Source organism: Peromyscus leucopus, chromosome 9 (assembly GCF_004664715.2).
Source record: "Peromyscus leucopus breed LL Stock chromosome 9, UCI_PerLeu_2.1, whole genome shotgun sequence".
Classification (NCBI taxonomy): domain Eukaryota; kingdom Metazoa; phylum Chordata; class Mammalia; order Rodentia; family Cricetidae; genus Peromyscus; species Peromyscus leucopus.
The window spans coordinates 106,710,399-106,734,917 of record NC_051070.1 but is presented as its reverse complement, the minus strand read 5'-3'; the positions used below and the strand labels follow the sequence as shown (position 1 = coordinate 106,734,917).

The window sequence follows — 24,519 nt, the reverse complement described above, 5'->3', positions numbered from 1 at the left end:
CCACAGCAGCTTGTCAGTGTTTCTTAGGCAAACGTGTTTGTTGATATTGTTCTGAATCCCATGCATATTGTGTGTGGTTTTCTGCAAAGAAAATTATTCCTAGCTTGTATGGTACATTGAATTATGAAATGTTTTTATACTAAGATTGCATTTATCAAATATTAATGTTTCTGAAATCTGGCTATATAAAAAAATCAATGTGTATGTTTAATGTTTGCATCTTCTGCCTCAAAAATGAAACCAATTAAATATCTTAGAATTGTGGAAATAAGATAAATCATATTTTTTTGATGCCTCTAGTCACACGGACTTGGGCATGGCTTAGCTATTATCAAACCCTGTACACAACTTCAGCTAGCCAGCTAAACACAGCCCTTCTTTCATTTATATCGACCTCCCCTAGATAGCCTTCCCTTCTGCGATTTGCTCTTCTGCACTGACCGCTGGCATAGGGAAGAAAGCCTCAGTTCCTACCTCCTTGCATTCAGCAGCAAAAGACAATGCATGAGGCACAGGAGGAAGTTGACGTTGGAATTGTAAGTGGCAAAGATAATGTCCCAGTGCTCCTGGAGGAAGTCCAGGATCCGGAGGAGGCCAAGGCACTCAGACAGGGACTGCTGGGGCTTGGAGAGGCAGTGCAAGACGACTTTGTTCAAACTGCTGTATAAAGCGCTCACGGCAGTGTCCCTTTGGGAAGATGGGTTCTCGATGACCTGCACCACCAAAGGAAGATACATGTACTCAGGAACAGTTTGCAGCTTTACACACGGACTCACTTTACAACAGAAACAATGCCACCAAAAAGTCACACAGTCAGAGAAGCTTCCAGACATAGTGGGCAACAGTTCATGCAGAGAGATTCGTGACTGGTCAGGACAAGGAGACTAAATGACTGCTGAGTGCTTGCCCTAGACAGTACCTATATCGGCCCTTCCAATGGCCCAGGACATCACCCAAGAGGGGAACGAATGACTGGAGAGCTGCAGGATGGGGAGGAATTCTATGAAATGTCTTCCGGGCATAATGAGCTACTTACAGCAGCTGTGGCTACCAGCGCATGAGCTGCACAAGACTCCCCCCACACACACACATGCCAGCATAGATGGGCAAGAGTCTAAAAGGGTCCCATCTTTCCCAGAAGAACTCTAGGCAATTAATAGTTGCTGGGAGAGAAGGAGCCACATTCCTCAGAGGTACATGACCTCGTTCAAGTAGTGAAATGAAGTGGGACACACACACACGCACACACACACACACACACACACACACACACACGCACGCACACGCACACGCACATGCACACGCACACACACACACGGACGGACACGCGCGCACAAGGCATGAATTGAGTAGGGGGACTTGGGAAGAGTAAGAAGTTCAGTAGGAGGGGAAGGGAGAAGAAAGTGTGGTTGGGAGGACTTTGAAAAAAAGGCATGAAATTGTGAACAAATGTATTTTTCAAGTGACACAATTGTCACTAGATTTCTACACCTTTGAGCCTCCATTGAAGAGAAGGATCAATAATGGCAATTGGCAGAATTCAAGTAGAAACTCATGTAAAGACAAAGAAGCTAAGAGAAGACCACAGCCATATTTGGAAAATGGATTTAGTAATCAGAAGTTTCTGAAACACTGGTCATGTGGCTGACATTCAATATGTGAAAATATGCTGTTAATAGCTGTGTTGAAAAACAGGTACATTATTAATAGTCACAACAATATTGATAATTGCAAGAGTAGTTAACCACAGTCCCAGTATTGGTAAATATCATATATTTTGTTGTTTGTTTAGTATTATATATTATATATAATTAAATACTATTATATAAATATATCAATGTATCACTTCATTTAAATGGCATGATATCATGAAGTAGACTATTAGATGACTTCACTTTAGGGATGAGAACCTGAAGTCAGAGTGGTTAGGTGGTCAGCAAGGGTCACCTGGGACACCTGAGCTGTGCCTTTCTCTCCCATATCCCTTAAAAGAGTTGGAATCATTGGACTTCGTTTAGTTTATTAGCAACTCAGGGGAGGCTGCAGAGGGCCAGAGTATGTAGCCTTAGCATTGGGGGCTCCACAAGTCCATTCATCCTCTACCAGAAATGCCAAGGACAGGAAAAGGGGGCTGCGCCTGAGAGACCACGCTTTAGAGTATGCAGTAACTACCAAGCACTCCTCAGATTTTAAAGAGCCTCCTTTTCCCCTACCTATCTTGGATTCTATTTCAACTCCTGGACAAAAAATCCAGCACAACCAGGAGGACCCAGTCCCTCAGCAGGCGGCTTCTTCCCACCTTGGCGACCCAGCTTCTTACCACTCCGATGTGCTCTATGATGAAGAGGAGGATGTGCCTGGGATCTGCTGAGAACATCCCGCTATAAAGCTTCTCCACCAGCTTCTGGGTGAAGTAGGAAATGTTCGCCAGGGAAGGAGCAATGGCAGCGTCTGGGTTTGGCTGAGACTCCTTACTTCCTGGGTGGGGTAAGGAGACAGACTGATGTTAGAATCCGATGGGCTTCTCCACCCCGCCGTCTATAAATCCCTTGTGGTGACCATGTCCTAGTCACCTGTGTGTGCCAGTGTTCTGAAGACGGAGTCTCCAGTAGGTGCACAGTGAACACATAATTTATTCAAAGCAAACCGATCTTGATTAAACCAGTTAGTGATATAAATCAGAGGATAAGAAGACAAGCAAAATAATGTCTCTTCTGGGGGTTTCTTAGACATGAAAACGAGAGAGATGAATGTTTAAGGCGGGTGAGAAGGGGACCCAAGGCCATGCTGCCATGTTGGACTGATGTGCAGGCTAGTTTTTAGTCAACTTGACACAAGCTAGAGGTCGTCTGGGACCAGAGCACATCAGTTGTGGAATTGCCTCCATCAGAGTGGCCTGTACGCAACTCAGTGGGGCATCTTCATGATTAACGATTGATGTGAGATGCCCAGCCATTGAGGGTGATAGGACCCCTGGGCATCTAGTCCTGGGTAAGAGGAGAAAGAGAACTGAGCAGTTCGTGGAGAGCAAGCTGCTGGCAGCTTTCCTCCACACTCTTTTTGCATCCCTGCCTCAACTTCCTCGGTGAGGGACTGTGACCAGGTTGTGTAGGCCAAGCAAACGTTCTCCTCCCCAAGCTGCCTTTGGCCATGGTCTTTTATCACGGTATAGAAATCAAACTAGAAAACCAAGGAAAGAGCTGTAATGAGAAACGGACAGCCAGACTCATTTACACAGCAGGTAGTGTGTTCTCCTCAGTGTGTGGAGATCTCAGATGATTCCTAGAACCACCCTGAGTTAACCAAGACTATTCACAACACCCACCGTCCAGAGATAGAGCCAAGACAAACACTGGGTTGCCATGTCAACACTCGGCCTTTACTACCCCCTCTCCTCCTCTGTGCCAGACATCAAGAGAAAGACACACACAGGTTTCCACACTGGGTGGGAGGAGAAAACCCTAGAGGTAAGCTGTGTTATGTGGGATTCCTGTGGCTCAGAAAACACTGGTGGGACATGGCTTGATTTTGAGAAGAAACCTCAGCTGTCCTGTAACTAAGGTCTCAAGTGCTGAGGGATGGTGGCAACATCTTCATTTGGGCCTTTCACTCAAGAAGTGTTTACTGGGCAGTGAATCTCTCATCAGCATGATTAAAAAGCATCAGAGTCTGTTAGACTCAGTTATCTCACATTCCCACAGTAAGGAGTCAGGTTTATGATGAAGTCAGAGGAGACGGATTTGAACCCAGAAGACAGAAGGAGTTTCTACCTCAGAATGGCCCAACTATGACAGGGGTGTCACGGAAAATAGAATCTATGTCAACAGAGGTCAACAGACTCTTGCTGAAGATGTATGTGGAGATGGACATGCCGGGGGATGGCAACACTCAGCCTGGGATTTTGGTGACCCGGTGAGCTGCCCAAGACCAGAAACAGAAACTGCAGAAGCCACTCACCTCTTAGGGTCGGCATGCTACCCCCTCTTGTGACGTAGAATATGTCCATGGTGGAAAGGAGGACCTCAGACTGGAAGTCCCTCTTCTGCTGACAGGTGACACCATCCGGAGAAGCCTGAAAACATGGCCTGGGACTGAGACAGCAGCCGCTGAGTTATCATGGCCTCTCAGTGACCACGTATGGGCTCCGGCCTAGTCAAGACTGCCTTTCTCTGAGGCACTGAGACATTGTCCTCTGATGACCCCCAGGAGGTGATGCCCTCTCCCAGAGTGAAGAAGCAAGTCTGAGGAGTGCACCACCAATGGGCACCTGGCAAGTATCTCAAGGTGAAGTTGACTCTGGGATACAACATGCCACTTCCCTCAGGGACCAGAGCTGAGACCATCTTTGAACATGCTTCTGCCCTACAGTTCTGCTTCTCTTCCCCTTCTCCCAAACACCCACTTATAAAGCACTTCCACAAAACACTCTGCTTCCGAGGACCTCACATCTATTCATCCATTGCTCCACCAAGGCCTGAGGTTCCCAGGCTCCACACCAGGCCACGCAGTACTAACAGTCAGTCTCCCAACAGCCAGCTAGTCTCTCCAGTCTGGGCATGCCCTGCTCTTACGGGCCAGTCCCCTCCCACTGCACACAGTCCAAGAACACCCCTTCTAACCTACCTCCAGGAGCACCTCCAAGGGTAGCCACTGCTTGGGGCTGGACACTCCGAGCAGCAGCTCCCTCAGGAGGACTTGCATGAATTCTCTCAGCTGCCTCCGAGCTGGATGTGACTTGAAAGAAGCCTGGAACTCCTCAGCAGTACTGCTGGACTCAGCAGAAACCCCAGGACTGCTGGTGTTTCTAGAGGACTCGGACATTGCCTCCTGGAAGACAAGCGACACAGCAGTGTGGTTGGCCCTGCCTGGAAGCCTTTTCCCACATGCCACTGTTCAGTGTGGGCAGGGTTCTCCTCAAGCCTGACTCCTTCAAGGAACCCTGCTCTGCAGAGGCATAAGACTGGCCTGGGGCTAAATTGCCTGTGACGTGGCCACAGCTGTCTGAGATGCCCTTCGAGAGTCAAAGAGTTAGAGACCAGCAAGCAGGTCTAGAATGCCATACTGGACATGACGATGTCTGGCTCTGGAATTCAGCTCCTGCCCTGAGTCCCCAGGCCTCCACCTGCTCCAGGCCCGCTAATGCTGACAGACAGCACCCCTGGGTGAGAAGGACAGAGAGGCAGAGCTGGAAAGAATCTTTCCCAGATCTCCCAAGCTGTCTGGAACTTAGATTCTCACTGAAGATTTGTTGAAAGAAAGAGAGAGAGAGAGAGAGAGAGGGGGGGGGGGAAGGAAGGAAGGAAGGAAGGAAGGAAGGAAGGAAGGAAGGAAGGAAGAAAGAAAGAAAGAAAGAAAGAAAGAAAGAAAGAAAGAAAGAAAGAAAGAAAGAAAGAAAGAAAGAAAGAAAGAAAGAAAGAAAGAAAGAAAGAAAGAAAAAGAAAATCCGGCAGGGCTCATTCCCCTAGATAGCCCAGGATGACATGGAGATACCAAGAAGCCAAATGACAGACCGAAGGACACACGGCCAGGGACTCCTGACTCCCGCCCCGTGAACTTTTCATGTGCCTTCATCTGTTGGTACCTCCCTTTGCTCATTCATAAAATTAATGCAGCCATTCTTAATTAAGCCATAAAATGAATTTAATGGCACCTAGGGATGTTGTGACTGCATTAATTAGCTTCGTGCGGCCTCGACTGGAAAGATGCCATATAAATTCCCCACAAATGGAAAGCTTTTGGCCGCCGGCCGCCTGCAAGGGCAGGTTCTGTCGCATTGTGTGTGTAACAAAGGCCGGGCAGGGTGGACTCAGTTGAGGCATGGTTGGATGAAGGGTACACCAAAACCAGAGCAGAAGCCCAGAGAAGGGGCTGGCTTGGCCCCCTGGGATGATTTTTGGCTGCAGAAATGAATTTGTGGAGGGAGGGACTTCTTCTACTTCCCTCCCACAGCAGCAATGACAGGTGAATGTGTGGAGGAAGTACCTCGGGTCAGAGTGCATTTGGTTTAAATGACAAACCGGGCAGACACAGGCTGAGGCAGCACTCGGGTCACAGTGCCCCGGCCATAGGCTTTGGGTGCCTGGTTCCCTTCCTCAGACCCACTGAGCAGGGTAAGAGCAGCCTGAAGGACTGTCCTTCTCCCTGCTTGGCCCAGGTCACCTGGTCCTTGCATGTGGGCCTCTCCCAGCTGCAGCCAGCTAGGGCTTCTTTGGGTGTCTGGATTTTTCACTCTTACTTTTCTAGTGAGTTACTTGTGTTTATATGAATTTGTCAAACCATTCTGTGATCACTTTCTCATTTTTTACACATCTTCTAGCCTTTATATTTAATCTCTTTATTTAAACTAGACGTGCTTGTCCCTTAGCAACTATGGGACTGTTGCTTTCAGGACCCCTGAAGATACCAAAGTCCCCAGATGCTCAACTCCTTTATAGAAAATGGTAGCGTGTTTGCATAGATCCTGTTCCAACCTCTCCCCTCAAGCCCCTGTGCACACACCTTAATATTTCATCTCCACATGCATGGCAGTGCTTAATGTAACATTAATGCTATTAAAATGCATTGTTTGTGGGATGATGACGAGAAAAATCAGCACATGTTGGGGACAGATTAAAAACAAGTTTAATATCTAAACGTCTTTTCATCTGAGTCTGGTGGCACCCCCAAACACAGAGCCCCTGGTTACAGAGCGCTGGCTAGACTCTTCGGTGCTGGTCAGCTGCGTATTTGAAGCTGACCAGAATGGAAAGGACACAGGTTTGGAGGACCGCCGCTTGTTAATCCTGGGAAGGGTAGCATGTCTCAGTCTTGCCACCCTTTGTTCAGATGGGCCTCAGGACCCCACACTCAGCCCAAGGGCACAGAGGGTCATTTTGCTTTCTGAATCGCTGTGTTCTCTCGCTGACCCTGCCTTCATCTGGTGCTGTGAGGTTACACAAGGCACCAGGTTCAGACTTGTACACCAGGGGGCTCAGGAGATGAGCTTTGTCACCATGCACACACCTCCGAAAAGGACTGGATCGGGGCACTTCACTTACCCACTAGCTTTTTAACGTGTGGCAATGAGCAGACACTCCACGTTCAACCCTGTGAAAGTCAGGGACCATAGGCCCTGCTTCTACTATGTCCTTCTAGCCATTATTATGATTTTCAAACAAGCATGGCATCTCCCTCTGGGTCTCTGCTTCCTAATTCACCACAGCCGTGACAAAAGTGTAGATTTCTGCCCTTCTTCTTCCTGTATTTGGTTCTCTGACCCAGCTCTGGCCTCCTGCTTTCACCCAGCTATCTCCTCGAGGATTTTGACCCACCTGATCCCACAGAGCTCGGGCTCATGCACCTTTGACCTGCTTGGACTGATTCTCTGCCTCAAACTCACATGTCTTCCCAAAACCCCACTCTGACATTCCAGTAATCAAGACTGAAGACCTCCTCCTCTAGACCCACACGAGCCCTTGTGTCCTGTCTCTTCCTGGTCTGTCTAGCTTTGAGGTGGGCCCTCACAAACCAATGGCCCAGAAAAAGACCTGGTTCAAGCCCAGGGGGGGCTGAAGACACAAAAAATGCAGAGGACAAAAGGTGGAGAGTGAAACCATGGCGCCACATATTCCCTGTCTATGTCACAAGTGGCAGGAGGCCCCTGGTATGGGATACTAGTTCCCCAACACCAGGGTGGTATAGAGTCCGTATATATTTGGACTTGAGTTGTGATCAAATATCTTAGTATTGAGATTTTGAACAACTGAAACAGACAACGAACAAAAAAGCTGGACTCTGGGGCTGAAACTGACCTTGAGCTGCACCTCAGTCAAGAAAAGGGAAATTACCGACAATGTTTATTCAGTGTTCAGTCAAGTTGCCTAACGTGCATTTTAACTTTGGGAGGTAGGGAGGTACTCGGTCCTTCACCCGTGAAGGATGATAACGTTCATAGCTGCTCACCCTGAGGCCTCAGAGCAAGGCAAGTTCCTACCTTCTGGGCTTCTGGGGGGAAGGTGATGATGGCCAGGGTCTGAAGAAAGTCAGGGGTCCTCCATGCTGGGTCCTGGGGGCAGGAGCGGTGCACCAGGCCGAGGAACTGAAGAATACTGCTGGGGAGTGTCTGCTCCCAGGCGTTATCTCCAGAACCTGCAGGGGGCTAAGGACACGCTCTGTGAGACAGGGCACGAGATACAGCCTGCAACAGCATGAGAGAGACACAGAGGAGCTGGAGTCCAGGGGGACCACCTTCCAGAGACTCCATGTGGCCTTTTGCTGGCAGTTGTCTAAGACAGCTGGGCAGCATCAGGTGCTGCTCACAAAACAGGTGTGGACATTGTTCTAAGTGTTTTACACACAATCCTTCCCTCACCCCCAAAACCTTTAGGGAATAGGTTCTATGTTTACCTCTGTTTTGCAGTTGGAAACAGAGGCCTGGAAAGGTCCACTCCACCAAAGACTATGCAGTAGATAAAAGTCAAGAGAGCCTAGGAGATCTGCTCTGTTCCCACACTATCTCTGCCCTATTGCCTACTTGGCATACTGGATTCAGGGGAGAACATGCCTGTCAGTGCTCAGCCCAGCTTTCCTCACCCCAGAGCGGATTTCTCCACTAGATACCGACCCACACTGGGGTCTGCCTTGTCAGCGTAGGGCTTGAAGAGATCTATCCTTGCCAACCAGGAGCCTGGACTATATTGTGCCGTGCTGTACTGAGCTGATTCCCAGTGCCACGTCTGGGCATGAGTTTCTTCCCACACTGTGATCTCTTCTCTGGTCCAGGCTACACGCCTGAGCTTCCTCCACCTGAGTCCTGGCTGACCCCAGTGTCTTCCTGGACCCCAGTTCCCTTGTCAGACATACTCAGCCACCCATCTAGAAGTCAACCTATGCCCCAGTCAGGACATCCAGCCACTGTCTGAAGTCTTGCGATTCTGGGCACCTGGAACTTCAAACTGACCAGCCTCATCCTCATGTTCCTTCCCTGCATAGCCACACCAACTCACAGAATCAACACTCAGCCTATGCCAATGACTACAGGTAGACAATGGTGCCCTTCCTTGAGAGTCCTGATTGGTTGATTGCAGCTACTCTCATACATGGATTGCTTATTTCCCCAGCAGCCTGTCCCCTGGTCCTGACCTGGTATGCTTGGGTTGGAATGTCCTGTTAAGTGCTCCAGAGGGTCTGGGCTGTACCTCATGCTGGAGAACTAAAATCTATTGTATATAGAAGGAAAAAGTAAGACATGGGAGGCCCCTGGAATCACATGTCCAGGCGCCATGTGAGTCTAAGATGCACTGGAGCACATAGGCTGGGAGAAAGTCCCCACGACAGCCTGCATCTGTGTGTTCTGCAACGTTGGGCTTGGAGGTGAGTGTGGAGAAAGGAGTTCCCAGGGCTCCCTCCAGATGAAGTCTTGCCTCTGCCTCTTAATAATGCTGTGTCTTTGGGATGAGTCTTACTCTCCCTGCACCATGGGTTCCAGTTCTGTCAACTGAGGACCATGCTAGGCCCCTTTTAGAAGATTGTTGGTTGTTGTGAGGATGAAATGAGAGAGTGTAGCCATGTAGGTATTTTCAAGTTACTAGCCTGTGGTAAATGCAGAATATGCAAGTCTTGGGCTTTTGGAAAAAGACCTTGGATTTTATCTGCCACTCAACAGCGATCCCTAAAGGTTAGGGCACATGACACTAAAGCTGAGTGTGGATGCCTCTACTGCCCTGCAGCCAGGGCTTCTGCCTGGGTGAATTACCCCCATGGCTTCAGTTCTGACATACCCACAGTAGAGACAATGTTGTCGATTCCACAAGATTGCTCCATACAGCAAAATGAAAAGCAAATGAACCACCAAACCTGACAGTGTGAAAACGCGGTGAGGCCATGTGGCAGCCAGACCATCCCAGAGTAAGACCTGGTGAGCCAGACATCCCAGAGTAAGACCTGGTGAGCACACATTAGCTCTTCCACCTCAGAGAACAGGCTGGCACTGTCAACTGAAATAAGTTTACAACCCATAACTTCTCTCCTGAGTACCTTTCCAACAGAAAAGAGTATGTACCTCGTCAAAAAAAAAAAAAAAAAAAAGTGTTACATGCTTGCAGCAGCTTCATTTGTGACACTTCTAAATGGCAAGGACCCAGAGAACATCAGTAGCGATTACCTATCATAGGATAATCCTCAGCAATGAAAAAATGTGAACTTCAATACAGAACCATGTGAATGGGCCCTAAAAGACATGGTGAGTGAAAGCCAGATGCTGAAGAATGTATGCCCTGTGTTCTATTTACACTGAGTTCAAGAATAGGCAAGCTGATCTATGGTACTACTTGGCAAGAGTGTGATAGGAAAAAAAGAAAATTTCTAACCAAAAATAAAATAAAACTGTTTTGGAAACAGATATTAGAGTTATTCTTATGTTTAAACTTCGGACTTGGTCTCTCATCCCTTTACATGTTTGCCGTATGGAGAGTCTTACCTACTGAAATTGACCAGTGTTACTTTCCTAGCAGGCACTTTGATCGTATTAGATCAGTCACTGGGTGGCTTTGCCTCCATTATTTATACATTAAACTAATATCCTTAACACGTGGATTTAATGTGTTTGCTAATGCACTGTAACATTTGGCCTTACACTTTCATTTCCCTCAGCATATTCTATACCATTTTTTTTAAGTTTTAAATGAGTGTATATTGTCACTTTGGTTTGCTTTCTTTTTCTTATAACATTTATTGGTTAGGTAGACAACAGAGTCCTCATGCTGCAAACAGAAAATATACATCTCAGATATTCCAAAAATTAGTTGCATATTAGTCTTCCAGTAGATTGAATAAATGTGGGAAAGATGAAAAATGTAAATACCTGTGTGTGCACATAGGTGTGTGTGTGTGTACGTGTGTGTACACACTCAACCACATGGACATTGGGGACCAAGAGATCTTTTAAAATGTAGCCACAGGGATTCTGGGAAATAACAATTGAAGATGCCAAATATAACAATCTTAAAAAACTGATATAAATAAATCAGTATACTGATCAATATATCCAAGATAGTGTTCTCAAAATAAACCCACAGGCCTTCGGGTTCTTAAAAAAAAAAAAAAAAAAGAAAGAAAGAAAGATAAGAGAAAGAAAGAAAAAGAAAAACTGTGGTGGAAAGAAAGCACAAGCCTGAAAACTGAGAGTAAGAAAGCAGAAAGTGTCACCCAGACAATGAGTTAAAAGAGACCTGCCGTAGTCTGAAGCAGCTACGTCCCTCAGGGGCCCATGGTTAAAGGGTTGGCACTGTTGAAAGTGTTGGAAAGTTTATAAACTTGGGACAAACAGGAAGTCTTGAGTCACTGGGGGTGTGGCCCAAAGGGGATTGTGGGACCTGAGGTGCTGTGTCCTGACTGTAAAGAGGTTTGTTCTCCCATACTCTCCCACCGTGAACTGCCATCCCAGCCCCAAAGCAAGAAGGTGACTGCCTAGTCCCCAGTGAAGGCTCTGGGGACCAAAATAAACCTTTTTAAGTGGATTGTGTTTGGGTTTTGTTACAGCCACAGAGAGCTGACCATACAAGGTCATTTATGGAAAGAGAATAGTTGGGAAATTATTTTTAAATGTCAATTAATTAGAATGGTCAAGAAGCCATCTCCAAGCCCAGACAGGTCAATAATCATGGAAAAACTTGGGCTCAGGAAATCTGAATTTAAATAACAGAAGAATTAGTAGATTTAATGTCTTTTTTTTAATGTAAAGGAGAACCTGTATTTTATTTTAAAACTAGCATAATGCCATTATCAAACCTCACAATGACACACTGGAAAGAAATTTCAGCCAAATAGCATTTATAAGTGATCATATAAATCATAAATGAAAATTTGTTAATAGAGCAGGAAGAGGCACTGAAGGCAGGAACTGGAGGATCAAATGAGATCTTTACAAGAACACAAAGCCTCCTGTGGATGAATTTTACCACACAAAACTGATGAAAAGACATGTAAGCATGTGGTCACTTAACAATAGTGCCAGGAAAAAAAGTGAAAAGTATTTATTTTTTAAAAGGGCAAAATGTGTGTCAGGGAGACTCAGCGGGTCAAAAACACCTGCTGCACATGCCCAATGACCTGAATTTCCCATGCAAGTCCATGTTAAAAGCCTGATAGAAGGGCTCACATCTATAATCCCAGCACTGCTACAGAGAGATGGGAGGCAGAGACAAAATTGGCCAGGAGCTGATGAGTCAGCCTGCCCAGAAGATGCAGCCATGGACAGCAGGAAAGATCCTCAAACAGAAGAGAGAGAGGACTAATGCCCAAGGTTCTCATCTCACCTCCACACATGTGCTGCAGCATGTACATGATATGCACACACACACATGCGCTGCAGCATGCACATGATATGCACACATACATGTGCTGCAGTATGCATGTAATATGCGCACAATTTTTTAAAGTAAATAATTTTTCTAAATTGAAAAACTAGGGTCTATGCCTTCTCAACATAGTCACATCTGCACACAGGAGAGAGGCAGGAGAAAGGCAGAGAGAGAGAGAGAGAGAGAGAGAGAGAGAGAGAGAGAGAGAGAGAGGGAGAGGGAGAGGGAGAGGGAGAGGGAGAGGGAGAGGGAGAGGGAGAGGGAGAGGGAGAGGGAGAGGGAGAGGGAGAGGGGAGAGGGGAGAGGGGAGAGGGAGAGGGAGAGGGACTGGTCAAAGCTAAAGTAACATGGCTTAAAATAAAGAACTCATCTATGGAACCAGCTATTTGTGTTGCCATGTTACTGAGAGTGTGAGGAGTGACCTAGCATTTCTACACATGATGAGTGCTAGGGTGAGCATTGGACAGACATGGGGCATGCGTGTTGGATGGCTGGGGGTGTATGCAAAGCCTATTGAAATGCTTCTGGGAAGTTCATTCAAACAAAAATGTATGAAGTGAGCTTTGACCCCATCACAAACCACAGAATTTGCACCCAAGAGGTCACCAACCTAGAAAGTAAAAACGTGTATTACAGACATTTTATAACAATGAATACACCAAGCAACACAATATGTGTATATTATAGGTATACCTATTTCATACATACATAAGCCTTACATTTTTCTACTTTATTGACATAAAAATATGTCCACAAATATTAGAGAAATAAAAGAAAACTTGTTTTGTGACTCTGTCCTCTAGACGGACATGATATGACTTCTAGAAGGTGCCTGACTGTTCCACTATAGCTCACAGTAGTCTTATCTAGGTGGGGAGATGCCAGATGATTTTTAGGTTCGTGTTTCTATTTTGTTTGCATGTAAAAGACAATAATTACATACAATTTTAACAAAAACAGTGAAGTTTCCTTATACAATCAAGCCTCCCCACAGGCTTGATATCTGTAGAATGAAATTCACTTTCTCGGCCTCTTACCCAAGTCCTTGATGATCTGGCTCGACATTCGTCACTCCTGTTCCCAGACAGAATAACCTTCACCTGACACAGCTGCTGCCATGTCTAAAATAATCCCTTCTACCCATTGCTCATGAACTTGAAGGTCAAAATCAAGTGGGTCATGCACCAAAAGGCTCTGTGCCAGGCCACCCATTTTCTCTGAGACAGGCCTCTACCTCATGAGTACCTCTTGGGCAAGGTCACCTGTCCTGATGCAGATAAGCTTCTTAAAGGGATAAGCCTCCCTGGCTCCTCAGAAATGTCCCCAATGAAGAAAACCAAATGCCTAATGAAGTGGGGAATAGGTATCTCGTGGCAACAGTGCATTAAGCACCGTGGGAATCTTTAGGTGTCCCCCATGGTGCTGTGAGTGTTTTATAAGAAAGAAAAGAGAGAGACCCAAGAGTGCACACTTACTCTATGTCATCATAGGATTCCCTCCACTGAGTATGAGACATCGAGCAATCTCTCACCACATGCCAGGTAGATGCTGGTGCCATGCTCATGGACGTCCCAGCCTTCAGATCTGTGAGCTAAATTGACTTCAATTCCTTGCAAATTACACAGTCACAGGCATTTTGTTATATAACAGAGAATGGACTAATAACACCAGCATTACTGGGAAGCTTCTAGAACAACATAAGTTGCCCCATCTAAACTCTTTCCCCTTGGAATCTTCTGGTATATCATGTGGGAAACAGGTCTCACCTGGCTCATGATGGCTCTTAGCATTCCCAGCAGCAGCAAGGCACCTTCTGTGCACAGCCCGGCCTGGAGGACTTCTTGCTGATGATATTTCTGCAGAAGCCACTGAAGCATTGAATCCAAGCTCTCCTTGTGGAGGAGGAAGAATTATAAGACACCTGTGGCTGCCCACCAAGGTGGCTGGCTTTATCACAATGCATCGCATTTCCCAGGGGTCCCCAGTAGGAAAAACAGAGGAGGAAAAAAACAGACTAGGTCATTAGCCCTTATGGAACCTTCCAGCCCCAGGTGATAGTGCATTAGAAACATGGAACTCTAAGGAGGTGTTAGATCCACTAGCAACTTGCAGCAAGTTGAGTTCTTCGGAGCTAAGAGTATAGAACAGGGGAGCAGCATGTGTCTAGCATGCCCAAGGTCCTGAGTTCTAATCTCAAAAGTACTCAACGTCCCAATCAAGTACAGTGGGTATGATAAATGAACTTACAGAAGACAAGAAGGATTCCAAGGTTCAGGGAAAGAGCAGAGAGGGATCAGAGCGTAGAATCAGGAGGCCTGACGCTGCCCTTTTAATAGCTCAGACAAGCTACTCAGCCTCTCGGCGGTTCAATTTCCTTCTCTATGAAATGAAAGCTCACATTATCTACTCCCATGGGATTGTTTAAATATCAAGTGAAATAGAATATGTAAAGTGTCTCTTCCGGGTCTTAGACCCTTAGATGTTAGTTTCCCATAATACAGAGAGAAATAAAAATGCTGGGTCTCAGTGAACTTAACACAGCATATTCAGAACCTTGTGCTGAAGTTATAATATACACTATTTGTGTCTATCAAGATGTAGATCGCATCCATAAAACATGCAGGACTATGTAATGGGCTGAATGTTTTAGTCATGCCTTTTCCTATTCCAATTCAGTTTGAAACACCTCAACGAAAGGCTAAGATGTGATTTTCAGTTCTGCTATTCATCAGATACCTTGGAAGAAGAGTCAAAGGTCAGGTCTGTCCCCGGCTTGCTCAGTGTTTAAGGAGGTAGCACACCAATAGGTGTTGATACCATGTAAGGTACAATGGGGCACAGTGGAGGGGTCGTCTAGAGCATCAGCAGGAAGTGGCTGGTGACAGTGGAGAAAGGAATGAGGACACATGACAGGGGACACGTGACAGTGAGCACACAGCAGCTGTCTCGGAGACATTACTCAGTAGAGTGGCGGTTAGAAGAGCAGCTAAGTTGGAGCCAGCTGGAGAGATCAGTCAAGTAATCAAACTGAAGGGGTCCTGATGCTGGCTGGATCTGCATCTGACCTTGTAGGAATGAGAGCCCAGGAGGGCTCCAACCAAGTGTGAGTGAGAGTGGATGGCTGGTGAGGTGGTGCAGGGTGTGGGCTCTTCTTTGGGGAAATTCAGCAAAGAAGCTCATAAGAGTAAGAAATGGGGCAGAAATTAGCCGGAAGTACGAATTAAAGAGCAGCTTCTGGTCTAGGTGGGGCAGAGTTGGACATGTTTATGGTCTGTGAGGGAAGAGTCAGCAAAGAAAGAAAAACTAAAAGGAAAGAGGAGGGAAATGCTGTACGGGGTGAATCCCTCAGGACTGAAGAGAAACAAAAGCCTGCTCTCCTAGTGACCTTGGAGAGGGGAGCACCTGTGAAGAACAGATCTGAGGCCTAAGGTGGAACACCCGAGCAAGGCCAGCCTAGAATCCTGTAATTTCCCTAACCATGTCCAGGAAGAGAAAGATTCAATTGATCACATCAGGTATTATAAGAGAGATGGTGGGAAGTGGGAGCCAAGAAAGTCACCAGTGAATAAAAGAGACATAAAAATCAAATACCGGGCAATGGTGGCACACGCCTTTACTCCCAGCACTCAGGAGGCAGAGGCCAGTGGACCTCTGTGAGTTCGAGGCCAGCCTGGTCTACAAAGAGAGTTCCAGGACAGCCAGGGTTGTTACACAGAGAAACCCTGTCTGGAAAAAAAGTCACTAGTGCTAATAAGAGGGGACCTGAAAGGTAACTAGGGGATGCAAGGAACGAAACAGGTCAGACAGTTCCAGTTGGAAGAAGTAGAGGGATGGAGAATCTTAGGACAGCCATAACCATACGGATTCAGAAAAGCCAAGCATGCCCCTCCTCCCCAGGGGTGTACCCAGGACGTACTCTGGGCCCGTCAGTCAGCTCTGTAAGTGGTGTCTGGAGGAAGAAGGAGCACACGATGAGGTACACTTCCGGAATAAGAACATGGTAGGCCAGAAAGTCGTTCAAGACCCGGAAGCCAGGGAGCAGGCAGGGGCTCTGGTCAGGCACTGCAGGGCGGCTCTTCAGGTTGTCTGGTGATCAGGTAGGGAGGCACAAGAGCCAGATCAGAACAGTTACTGCTACAGAGCCAACACACTAGCCACCTCACAGAAGCACTGTGACAAAACACGCTTCATGTACAAGAGCACAGGAAAATGCCTTTTGCTCACTCCTTGCCAGTTCTTAACATGCTCATCCATCCATTCATCCATTACCCATTCATCTAACCATCCATCCACTCATTCATACTCCTATTCATTCATCAAAAACAGATACTAAATTCCTCCTATGCAGAAGGCAACAAGGCAACTCTGTACTGGGCAGAAGAGCTATCACACTTCAAAAAGATGTACAGATTCCAGATACATATGAAGCAGACAGTAAGGTGGGAAGGGCTGACATCAAGCCATTCATATAAATTAATATGTGCTTATGAATTATGATTGGCATTAGAGAGGTGTTATATAAAAACAGAGAGATGTTATTCAATCTCCTAACTCCTGTTTGTCCCCTCCTGTCCTGGGGGAAGTGGCATTGGCTAGGACATGATGGATGAGTCTACATCCCCCAGAAGAGGCATCCAGGGAGAAGGAGTAGTGCACCCAGTGTGGAAACAGACAAGGAGCTCTGAGGAGTGGGAGGCAGCTTGCAGGAGCTAATGAGCACGAGGCTCTGGATGGATTCAGCGAAGGAAATCTAAGGAAGCAAGATCTGGGTGCAGGCCTTGGGGACGGGGCCACACGGGTCCCAAGTGGGCAGGGTTGCATAGAACTTAATCTTCACTCACATCCAGGACAAAATAGCGATGGTTTCCTGGAGACAGCCACACACTCACCCATCATAATGTCCACACCCTCCACGCTGCACTCCACCCAGCATCCGGCAGACAGGCCATCTCTAAATCGCCCACGGAGAGAGGGGTTTGACAGGAAGTACAGCAGCAGCTTCAATGCCAGCGTGGTGGTACTGGGATGCAGGTGACCCTGCAGGAGCAGCAGGAACCAGTCGGGCCCCAGGCTCAGAAACACCTGCTCCTTAGACCTAGAGGGGCAATGCAGTACAAGAGGTCATCTCTCATCCCATGAGCAAGAGGCATGCCCTGAAAAAGACAAATGCAGCCTCACAAGTCACCCTAGAAAGGGAAGTGAGGCAGCACTTGGCCATTGCATAGGAAATATGGATTATATTTTGAAGGAATACAATAAAAGGCTGGTAAGACCGTTGCATGATGGAATTATCCATTAACAATGCTACATAAGCCACCAGAGCTTCTCAGGGCAACTGGGAACTAAGTTCAGACATGATGATGTGTGTGCTCCTTGAGCCCTACTTACTACTGCTCATACTCTCCCATCTCACTTCACTGCAAGCAGCTTAGTAACCTAAACATAGATTTATTCACCTCTATCTTTAAAGTCTCTAGTCAAAACTAATCTTATTATAAATGGTTAGCTATGATGAACTGTCGCTTCCAAACATGGACTTTAAAATGCTGCGTCTTGATTTGCTAGAGGGAACTAGATGGCAGGGAGGTCAGAAGCCTGTCTAGAAAGGACAATAAAGAGTAATGCCCTAGTCATTTGAGAGTCATAGAGAGATCCATCTGTGAAGGGCAGGTTCTCAGCATCAGCCACCACACTATGCATGCTGAGGGGATGGCTGGTGGTGCTGAAGTGAGCCGATACCAGACTAGATACAAGGAAACTGCCTTCGGTGCTTTCTAACTGGGTGGCTTTGATGGGCTCTTAATGTGCTCTGCCATTTCACTCAATGATAATATGGATGATGGTGATGAAAATGATGGTACTATAGATGATGATGGTGATGATGATGGTGTGATGGAATGATGGGAACTGTGATGATGATGGTGATGATGGTGTGATGGAGTGATGGGAACTATGATGATGATGGTGATGATGGTGTGATGGAGTGATGGGAACTGTGATGATGATGGTGATGATGGTGTGATGGAGTGATGGGAACTATGATGATGATGGTGATGATGGTGTGATGGAGTGATGGGAACTATGATGGTGATGGTGATGATGGTGTGATGGAGTGATGGCAACTGTGATGATGATGGTGATGATGGTGTGATGGAATGACGGGAACTATGATGATGATGGTGATGATGGTGTGATGGAGTGATGGGAACTGTGATGATGATGGTGATGATGGTGTGATGGAGTGATGGGAACTATGATGATGATGGTGATGATGGTGTGATGGAATGACGGGAACTGTGATGGTGATGGTGATGATGGTGTGATGGAATGACGGGAACTGTGATGGTGATGGTGATGATGGTGTGATGGAATGACGGGAACTGTGATGGTGATGGTGATGATGGTGTGATGGAATGATGGGAACTGTGATGGTGATAGCAATGATAGTCATGGTAGAGAAATCAATGGTGATGGGGATGGTGGTGGTGATAATGGCAAAGAGAATTAGCTTATAGAATCTTCATGTTCTCTTAGGCACCCTTCTCAGAATTACCTGTCAACTCATTTTATCCTCACCCCAGCTTTTTGTGAAAACTGCCATTTTCATCCTCACACTGAATCAAAAGAGGCATACAAAACTCACAGAACCTCCTCAGGGCCTTGAGGAAAGAGCTAAAACCCCAATCAAGGTTCCAGAGTTCAGATGTGTGAGAACCACACAAGACAGAGTCTCTTCCAAAGAGATAGAAAGGGAAAGGGCTGGACTCACCTCTAAGGCACCTTCCAGTTTGTGCTCTGATTCTAGGAATGTAGAGTTATAGGCTGATAGATTGGGGTGTGTGTGTGTGTGTGTGTGTGTGTGTGTGTGTGTGTGTGTGTGTGTTTTGTATGCATGTGTGTGTGTTGAATCCAAGTGTATATTGTATGTATGTGTGTATATATGTATGTGTTGTATGAATGTGTGTATGCATGTGTGCATTGTATGCATTTGTGTGTATACATGTGTGTGATGAATGCATGCATGTGTTCTATGCATGTGTGTATGCATGTGTATGTTATATCCATGTGGGTGTTATATGCATGTATGTACATATGTGTGGTGTATGCATGTGTGTGTGTGGTGTGCGCATGTGTGTGTGGTGTGTTTGTGTGTGCATACATGTGTTCAGACTAGAAGCTGATGTGAGACTTCCTTTATCATGCTCCAACTTGTTTTTGGTAACAGGGTCTCTCATGAACCTGGAGATCACCAGTTCAGCTGGACTAAGTGGCCAGTGACCTCCTGAGATCCACATGCCTCCACCATCCTCCCCAACACTGTGGCTACAGAAACACCACATCCAACTGTTGTGTGAGTGCCAAGGATCCAAACTCGGGTTCCCATGCTTACTAAGCAAGTCCTTTACCCACTGAAGCAGCTCTCCAGCCCCAACCAGGACATTATTGCCACTATTTACAGTTTCTTTGCTGGGAAGTTCCTCTCCACCTACTGACACATAAACCCAAAGAGAGAGCAAAGCCATGGGATGGCTGGTCCAAGGCTGCATCCTACGAGCCAGGAACAGTGCCTGGCGTATCATAGGTGCTCAACAAATAGTTAAATAAATGACTACAGAGTCTCAGGCAGGCAACAGGAAGTGTAATGTAATCAGCTTTGTGATTAAACATTATTCTGACAGCTAATTGAAGGCAGATATTTCTTTTTATCCAAGTTGGAAGATCTAACTAAAGCTCTAAGTGGATGGTGGAAGAATTTGGCAAGGCTTCTGTCTGATAGATGTGATTTAGGCTAACCATTTCTTCATTCTGTTGTCTGCCAAGCATAAGACATCAAAGACAGCAGTTGTCACAACTGCCAAAACAATAGCCATTATAGGATGCAATGGTGGCAAAGGAGTTTACTGAAACGTTCTCAAATCTGTTTCTAGTTCTCCGAGCCCATGGAGCACTGCACCAGGACATCTCAGGGCAAGGTCTGGCTTATTGGGGGGAGAGAATATTATTTTCATTCTGACTAGTGCAGGGTAAACTGCAGCAAGCAGACTTGGAGATGTTATGCTTTTCATTAAGAAAAGGTTTTTAACACCCTACCCTGCGTGAGGCAACCCCGAGCCAAATCACTCTTGCCCGGTCTACTCACTCAGAGGACAGATGAAGTTGGGGGGAAGATATTACACCAAACAGCATCTCCAGCAACTGATTTCTAAGCCAGATTGCCTTTCCAGATGTTTGGCTTCCAGCTACAGAAGAAAAAAAAAGAAAATTCAGATTTGAGAGCAAACGGATGTAAAGAGACATAATATTTGCTACAGCAAACAATTGTATTCATCAAACACATGGTTTACTTAGGAATTTGGGCACAGATAGGGCTCAGGATCTTGGCATTGAATTCTAGACTTCCATGTGACACTTAAAAAGAGCTTCAGAATATGTTGCTGTGTTTTCCTATACTTGTAGGTAGTGTCAATGTTGTTTACTCTTGGGGGAAAAAAATCTTTAAAACGTTAGGGTCAAAAATATCTTTCAGCCAGAAGCCACCTGACTCTTCAAGAGTCAGAAATACTCTAAGGGACAAGTTAATGTTGTTTAACAAAGATTTAAATCAAAGACTGATAACAGGCATGGCAATGTCCACCTCTGACCCCAGCACTCGGAAGGCATAGGCAGGCAATCTCTGCAAATCCATGACAGGCTGGTCTACCCAGAGAGTTCCACACCAATCAGAGATACGCTACATAGTGAAATACGCTACACAGTGAGAATCTGTCTCAAAAAATAAGTAGGTGTGGGGCATTTCAGCATGAAATCCATGTGAGAAAAAAGGCTGATCAACTATGTTACTCTTGACCCCCTATCCATCCACAGCTGTTGACTCTTGACCCCATCCATGTTACACTTGACCCCATCCATGTTACACTTGACCCACCATCCATGTTACACTTGACCCCCATCCATGTTACACTTGACCCCCATCCATGTTACACTTGACCCCCATCCATGTTACACTTGACCCCCATCCATGTTACACTTGACCCCATCCATGTTACACTTGACCCCCTATCCATGTTACACTTGACCCCCATCCATGTTACACTTGACCCCCTATCCATGTTACACTTGACCCCCTATCCATGTTACACTTGACCCCTATCCATGTTACACTTGACCCCATCCATGTTACACTTGACCCCATCCATGTTACACTTGACCCCCATCCATGTTACACTTGACCCCTATCCATGTTACACTTGACCCCCATCCATGTTACACTTGACCCCCTATCCATCCATTCATTCTCTTGTTACTTTGTGACCAGTTCAAGGAACACACACCATATAGCAGAAGCTGGGAAAAGAAGTTATGTTTCTATTTGCTTCTGGCTCCATCTCTCATAAAGGTCCTAATCTCTTGGCCTTTTGGTTCCATTGTCTGAGAAATGGGAACATTTCTTAGGCCAGGCCTCAAAGACAGAAATTACTATTCTTTGAGGCCTGGCCTAAGAAGAGGCAAGGCTAAACAATGCTGACCCAGAGACCATTCTGTGATGATGAGGCTGCTTTATATCTGCCCTATCCAATACAGTGGCCGCAGGCCTCATGTGGTGACTAAGCATTCAGAATGTGGCCAATGTGAAGATCCAAAATTCTAATTTTTACTCTTTAAATTTTGTTATTGTATTATTATGTATGTGGTGTGTGTGCAAGCACATGTCGATAGAAGCCAAAGGTCAATGTCAGAATAATCTTCCTCTATTGCTCCCCACGTTATTTGTTGAGACAGGGTCTCCCACTAAATCTGGAGCTCACTGATTCTGCTAGACTAGTTGACCAGTGGACCCTGGAGATGACCCTGCCTCTGCCTCCCAGCACTAGGGTTACAGACACATGCTGGTAGATTTGGCTTTTCATATGGATGCTGGAGACCCAAGCTCAGGTCCACGCGCTTGCATGGCAAGCACTTTACCAGCAGAGCTGTCTCTCCAGCCCTTAATATGCTACATTTGACATTTAAACGGTGCCACCTTGGCACTGCAGATCCAAAGGGCCCAGGACAGAGTGGCTGTTGCTCTGTGCCCTCCCAACAAAGGAAGACTGAACAAGAGAGTGGCTCAAAAATCACATCACAAGCTGGGTGGTGGTGGCACACACCTTTAATCCCAGCACTTGGGAGGGAGGCAGAGGCAGAGGCAGGTGGATCTCTGTAAGTTTGAAGCCAGTCTGGTCTACAAATGAGGTCCAGGATAGCCAGGGCTACACAGAGAAACCCTGTCTCAAAAAAACAAAAACCAAAACATCACAAACTGTACTTTATGAGAAGCCTTTGGACCTGAAAATAAAGCCTAGTGGGACTGGAAATGACTTGTCTATCAGAGAGGCAGGGGATGGGGTAGGCAGGGGGTGGCATTCCTGGAGAGACAGCATATCCACAGCATGGACAGAGCCTGTGTTAGTACTTCAGAGGGTTAGGTTGAGGCTCACTGGGATACTGGGAGGCTATGAGGTTTCAACTAGGAAAGGAGACTGAGGCTAACATAAAGGGTGCCTATGTGGGGAATCAACTGTCTGTGGGCCTTGGAAACCATCGCAAGTTTTGAAGCAGGAATATATGATGTGGTGGATTGTGTAACCTGAATTATTAAATGTAGCTTCCTCAGCCACTGTTTGGCCATCATAGCTGTGGATGTCTCCCCTTCTTTCCCACAGCTCATTTCTATGCAAAGTGGTCCCCAATATAGTCCCCAGTATGTGCTTTGGGGTGCCTTGAGGGTCATACTGAGGCTTTGATCTGACATCTGAAAAGGATGCCCTCACCGGGTATGGAGGGGTCTTGGGATCCATCCAGGCAGATCTGCCTCTCATTCACTGATGAAGGCTTGAGGGTGTATATGACAAACAGTCCGACCCTGTGGGCAGCAAGAGAAGGTTATGCTTAGGCAGGGGTCTCGGCTGGGCCCGCTGGGTTCGTGTTAAGCATTCTCTATGTGATCCACTCAAGTGGGGCTTCTAGTGAAGGTCTGAGGGAAATGGGATTTTGCTGTGATCAGCACAGGGTTTCTAGAAACTTCTCAATCTATTGGGGTTGACCAAAGAAGTTAACTCTGGTTCTTCCAGGTCAACTTTTCAGATCGGAGTGAAGAAGAAAAGGTGGGATGTGGAACCAGCTGGTCATCCTGAGGGAACTCTGCAGGAGGCAGACCCAAGGGGCCATTGCTGCTAAGGGTGACTGTGACAATAGATGTTCTTGAGTCCTTGGAACAGGCATCTGAGTACCAGAAGCTGGGAAATCTGCCTTCTTCCACCCTGAATCAAGCAGATTCACTCATGTCCCAATGTGCAGCCCTGACCACAAATCTCTACAAAGTTCCAATTTTCATTAAGTACTGGGAGCAGGGGCAGGCATATCCCCTTGTAAAATAGTTCCAGGGTCTTCCACCTGCACCATTCCCCACCCCCGACCGCCGGAGCTTGTTGAAGTACCTGAGTAAGTCCTGGATGTTAAAGTGCCCCTTCAGCTGACAGCCCAGAATGGCAATGATGGTAGAGACCTTGGACAGGGCCAGGCTTGGCTCGTTGAAGAGGAATATGAGCTTGGGTACCAGCTGTGCCCGGTGCGCCACTTCAGCGTTCCTGGGTCCTTCCCTGGTGAGCCCAGGAGAGACGCAGTAAAAGCTTTTACCGGAATGAACCAAATCTCTGTGTTTCTGCTAAAAAGGTTTTCCAAGCTAGGCTTGTCCCTTGGCCCTCTGACTCCAGTGTTCTCTTGGCAACTAGTCAAGATGCCGTCAGACACCCATCAGGTTATGTGTCTGCCAAGTGTCAGAGTTGCGGGAGCATGTGCTGCTTGTCCCTTCCAATCCCCGGAAACCGCCTTTGAAGACAAACCCAATTATTGACTTGAATTCTGAGCCTCAGGGAGAACTAATGCTGGCCTCAGAAAACCCAGAACAAAGACAGCAGACACACGTGTGACCCAAGAGCACTTCCCAACAAGCAGCAGAAGCAGCAGCAGCCTGCAGAGCCCGTCTGCATGCCTGCTCTTCCTGCCCACCCCAAACCACAAAGTGGATGAGCACTCGGTGGAGAGGCAGAGGAAAGAGATGGAATTCAAGTACCCACACCCCCTCCTTGGGATAATCACAATCTTATTTCCAGTAAGTTCTACTCCTCTAAAGACAAGAGCC

General features: G+C 46.7%; 1 protein-coding gene across 2 annotated transcripts in view; it reads right to left on the bottom strand.

Moving 5' to 3' along the window:
- Positions 1–24,519, bottom strand: part of Wdfy4 (WDFY family member 4) — a 249,093-nt gene that overhangs the window by 125,047 nt on the left and 99,527 nt on the right. The window contains exons 26-36 of one of the 2 annotated variants that reach the window (XM_037208721.1): positions 23,816–23,977; positions 23,150–23,241; positions 20,479–20,578; positions 17,228–17,433; positions 16,255–16,424; positions 14,105–14,230; positions 7,973–8,137; positions 4,624–4,827; positions 3,958–4,072; positions 2,321–2,478; positions 475–713 (exon numbers count right to left, since the gene is read on the bottom strand). In XM_037208721.1, coding sequence (XP_037064616.1) covers positions 475–713; positions 2,321–2,478; positions 3,958–4,072; positions 4,624–4,827; positions 7,973–8,137; positions 14,105–14,230; positions 16,255–16,424; positions 17,228–17,433; positions 20,479–20,578; positions 23,150–23,241; positions 23,816–23,977 — 1,737 coding nt within the window. The remainder of the gene's footprint in view (positions 1–474; positions 714–2,320; positions 2,479–3,957; positions 4,073–4,623; positions 4,828–7,972; positions 8,138–14,104; positions 14,231–16,254; positions 16,425–17,227; positions 17,434–20,478; positions 20,579–23,149; positions 23,242–23,815; positions 23,978–24,519) is intronic. The other variant, XM_037208722.1, reaches the window with a different exon arrangement.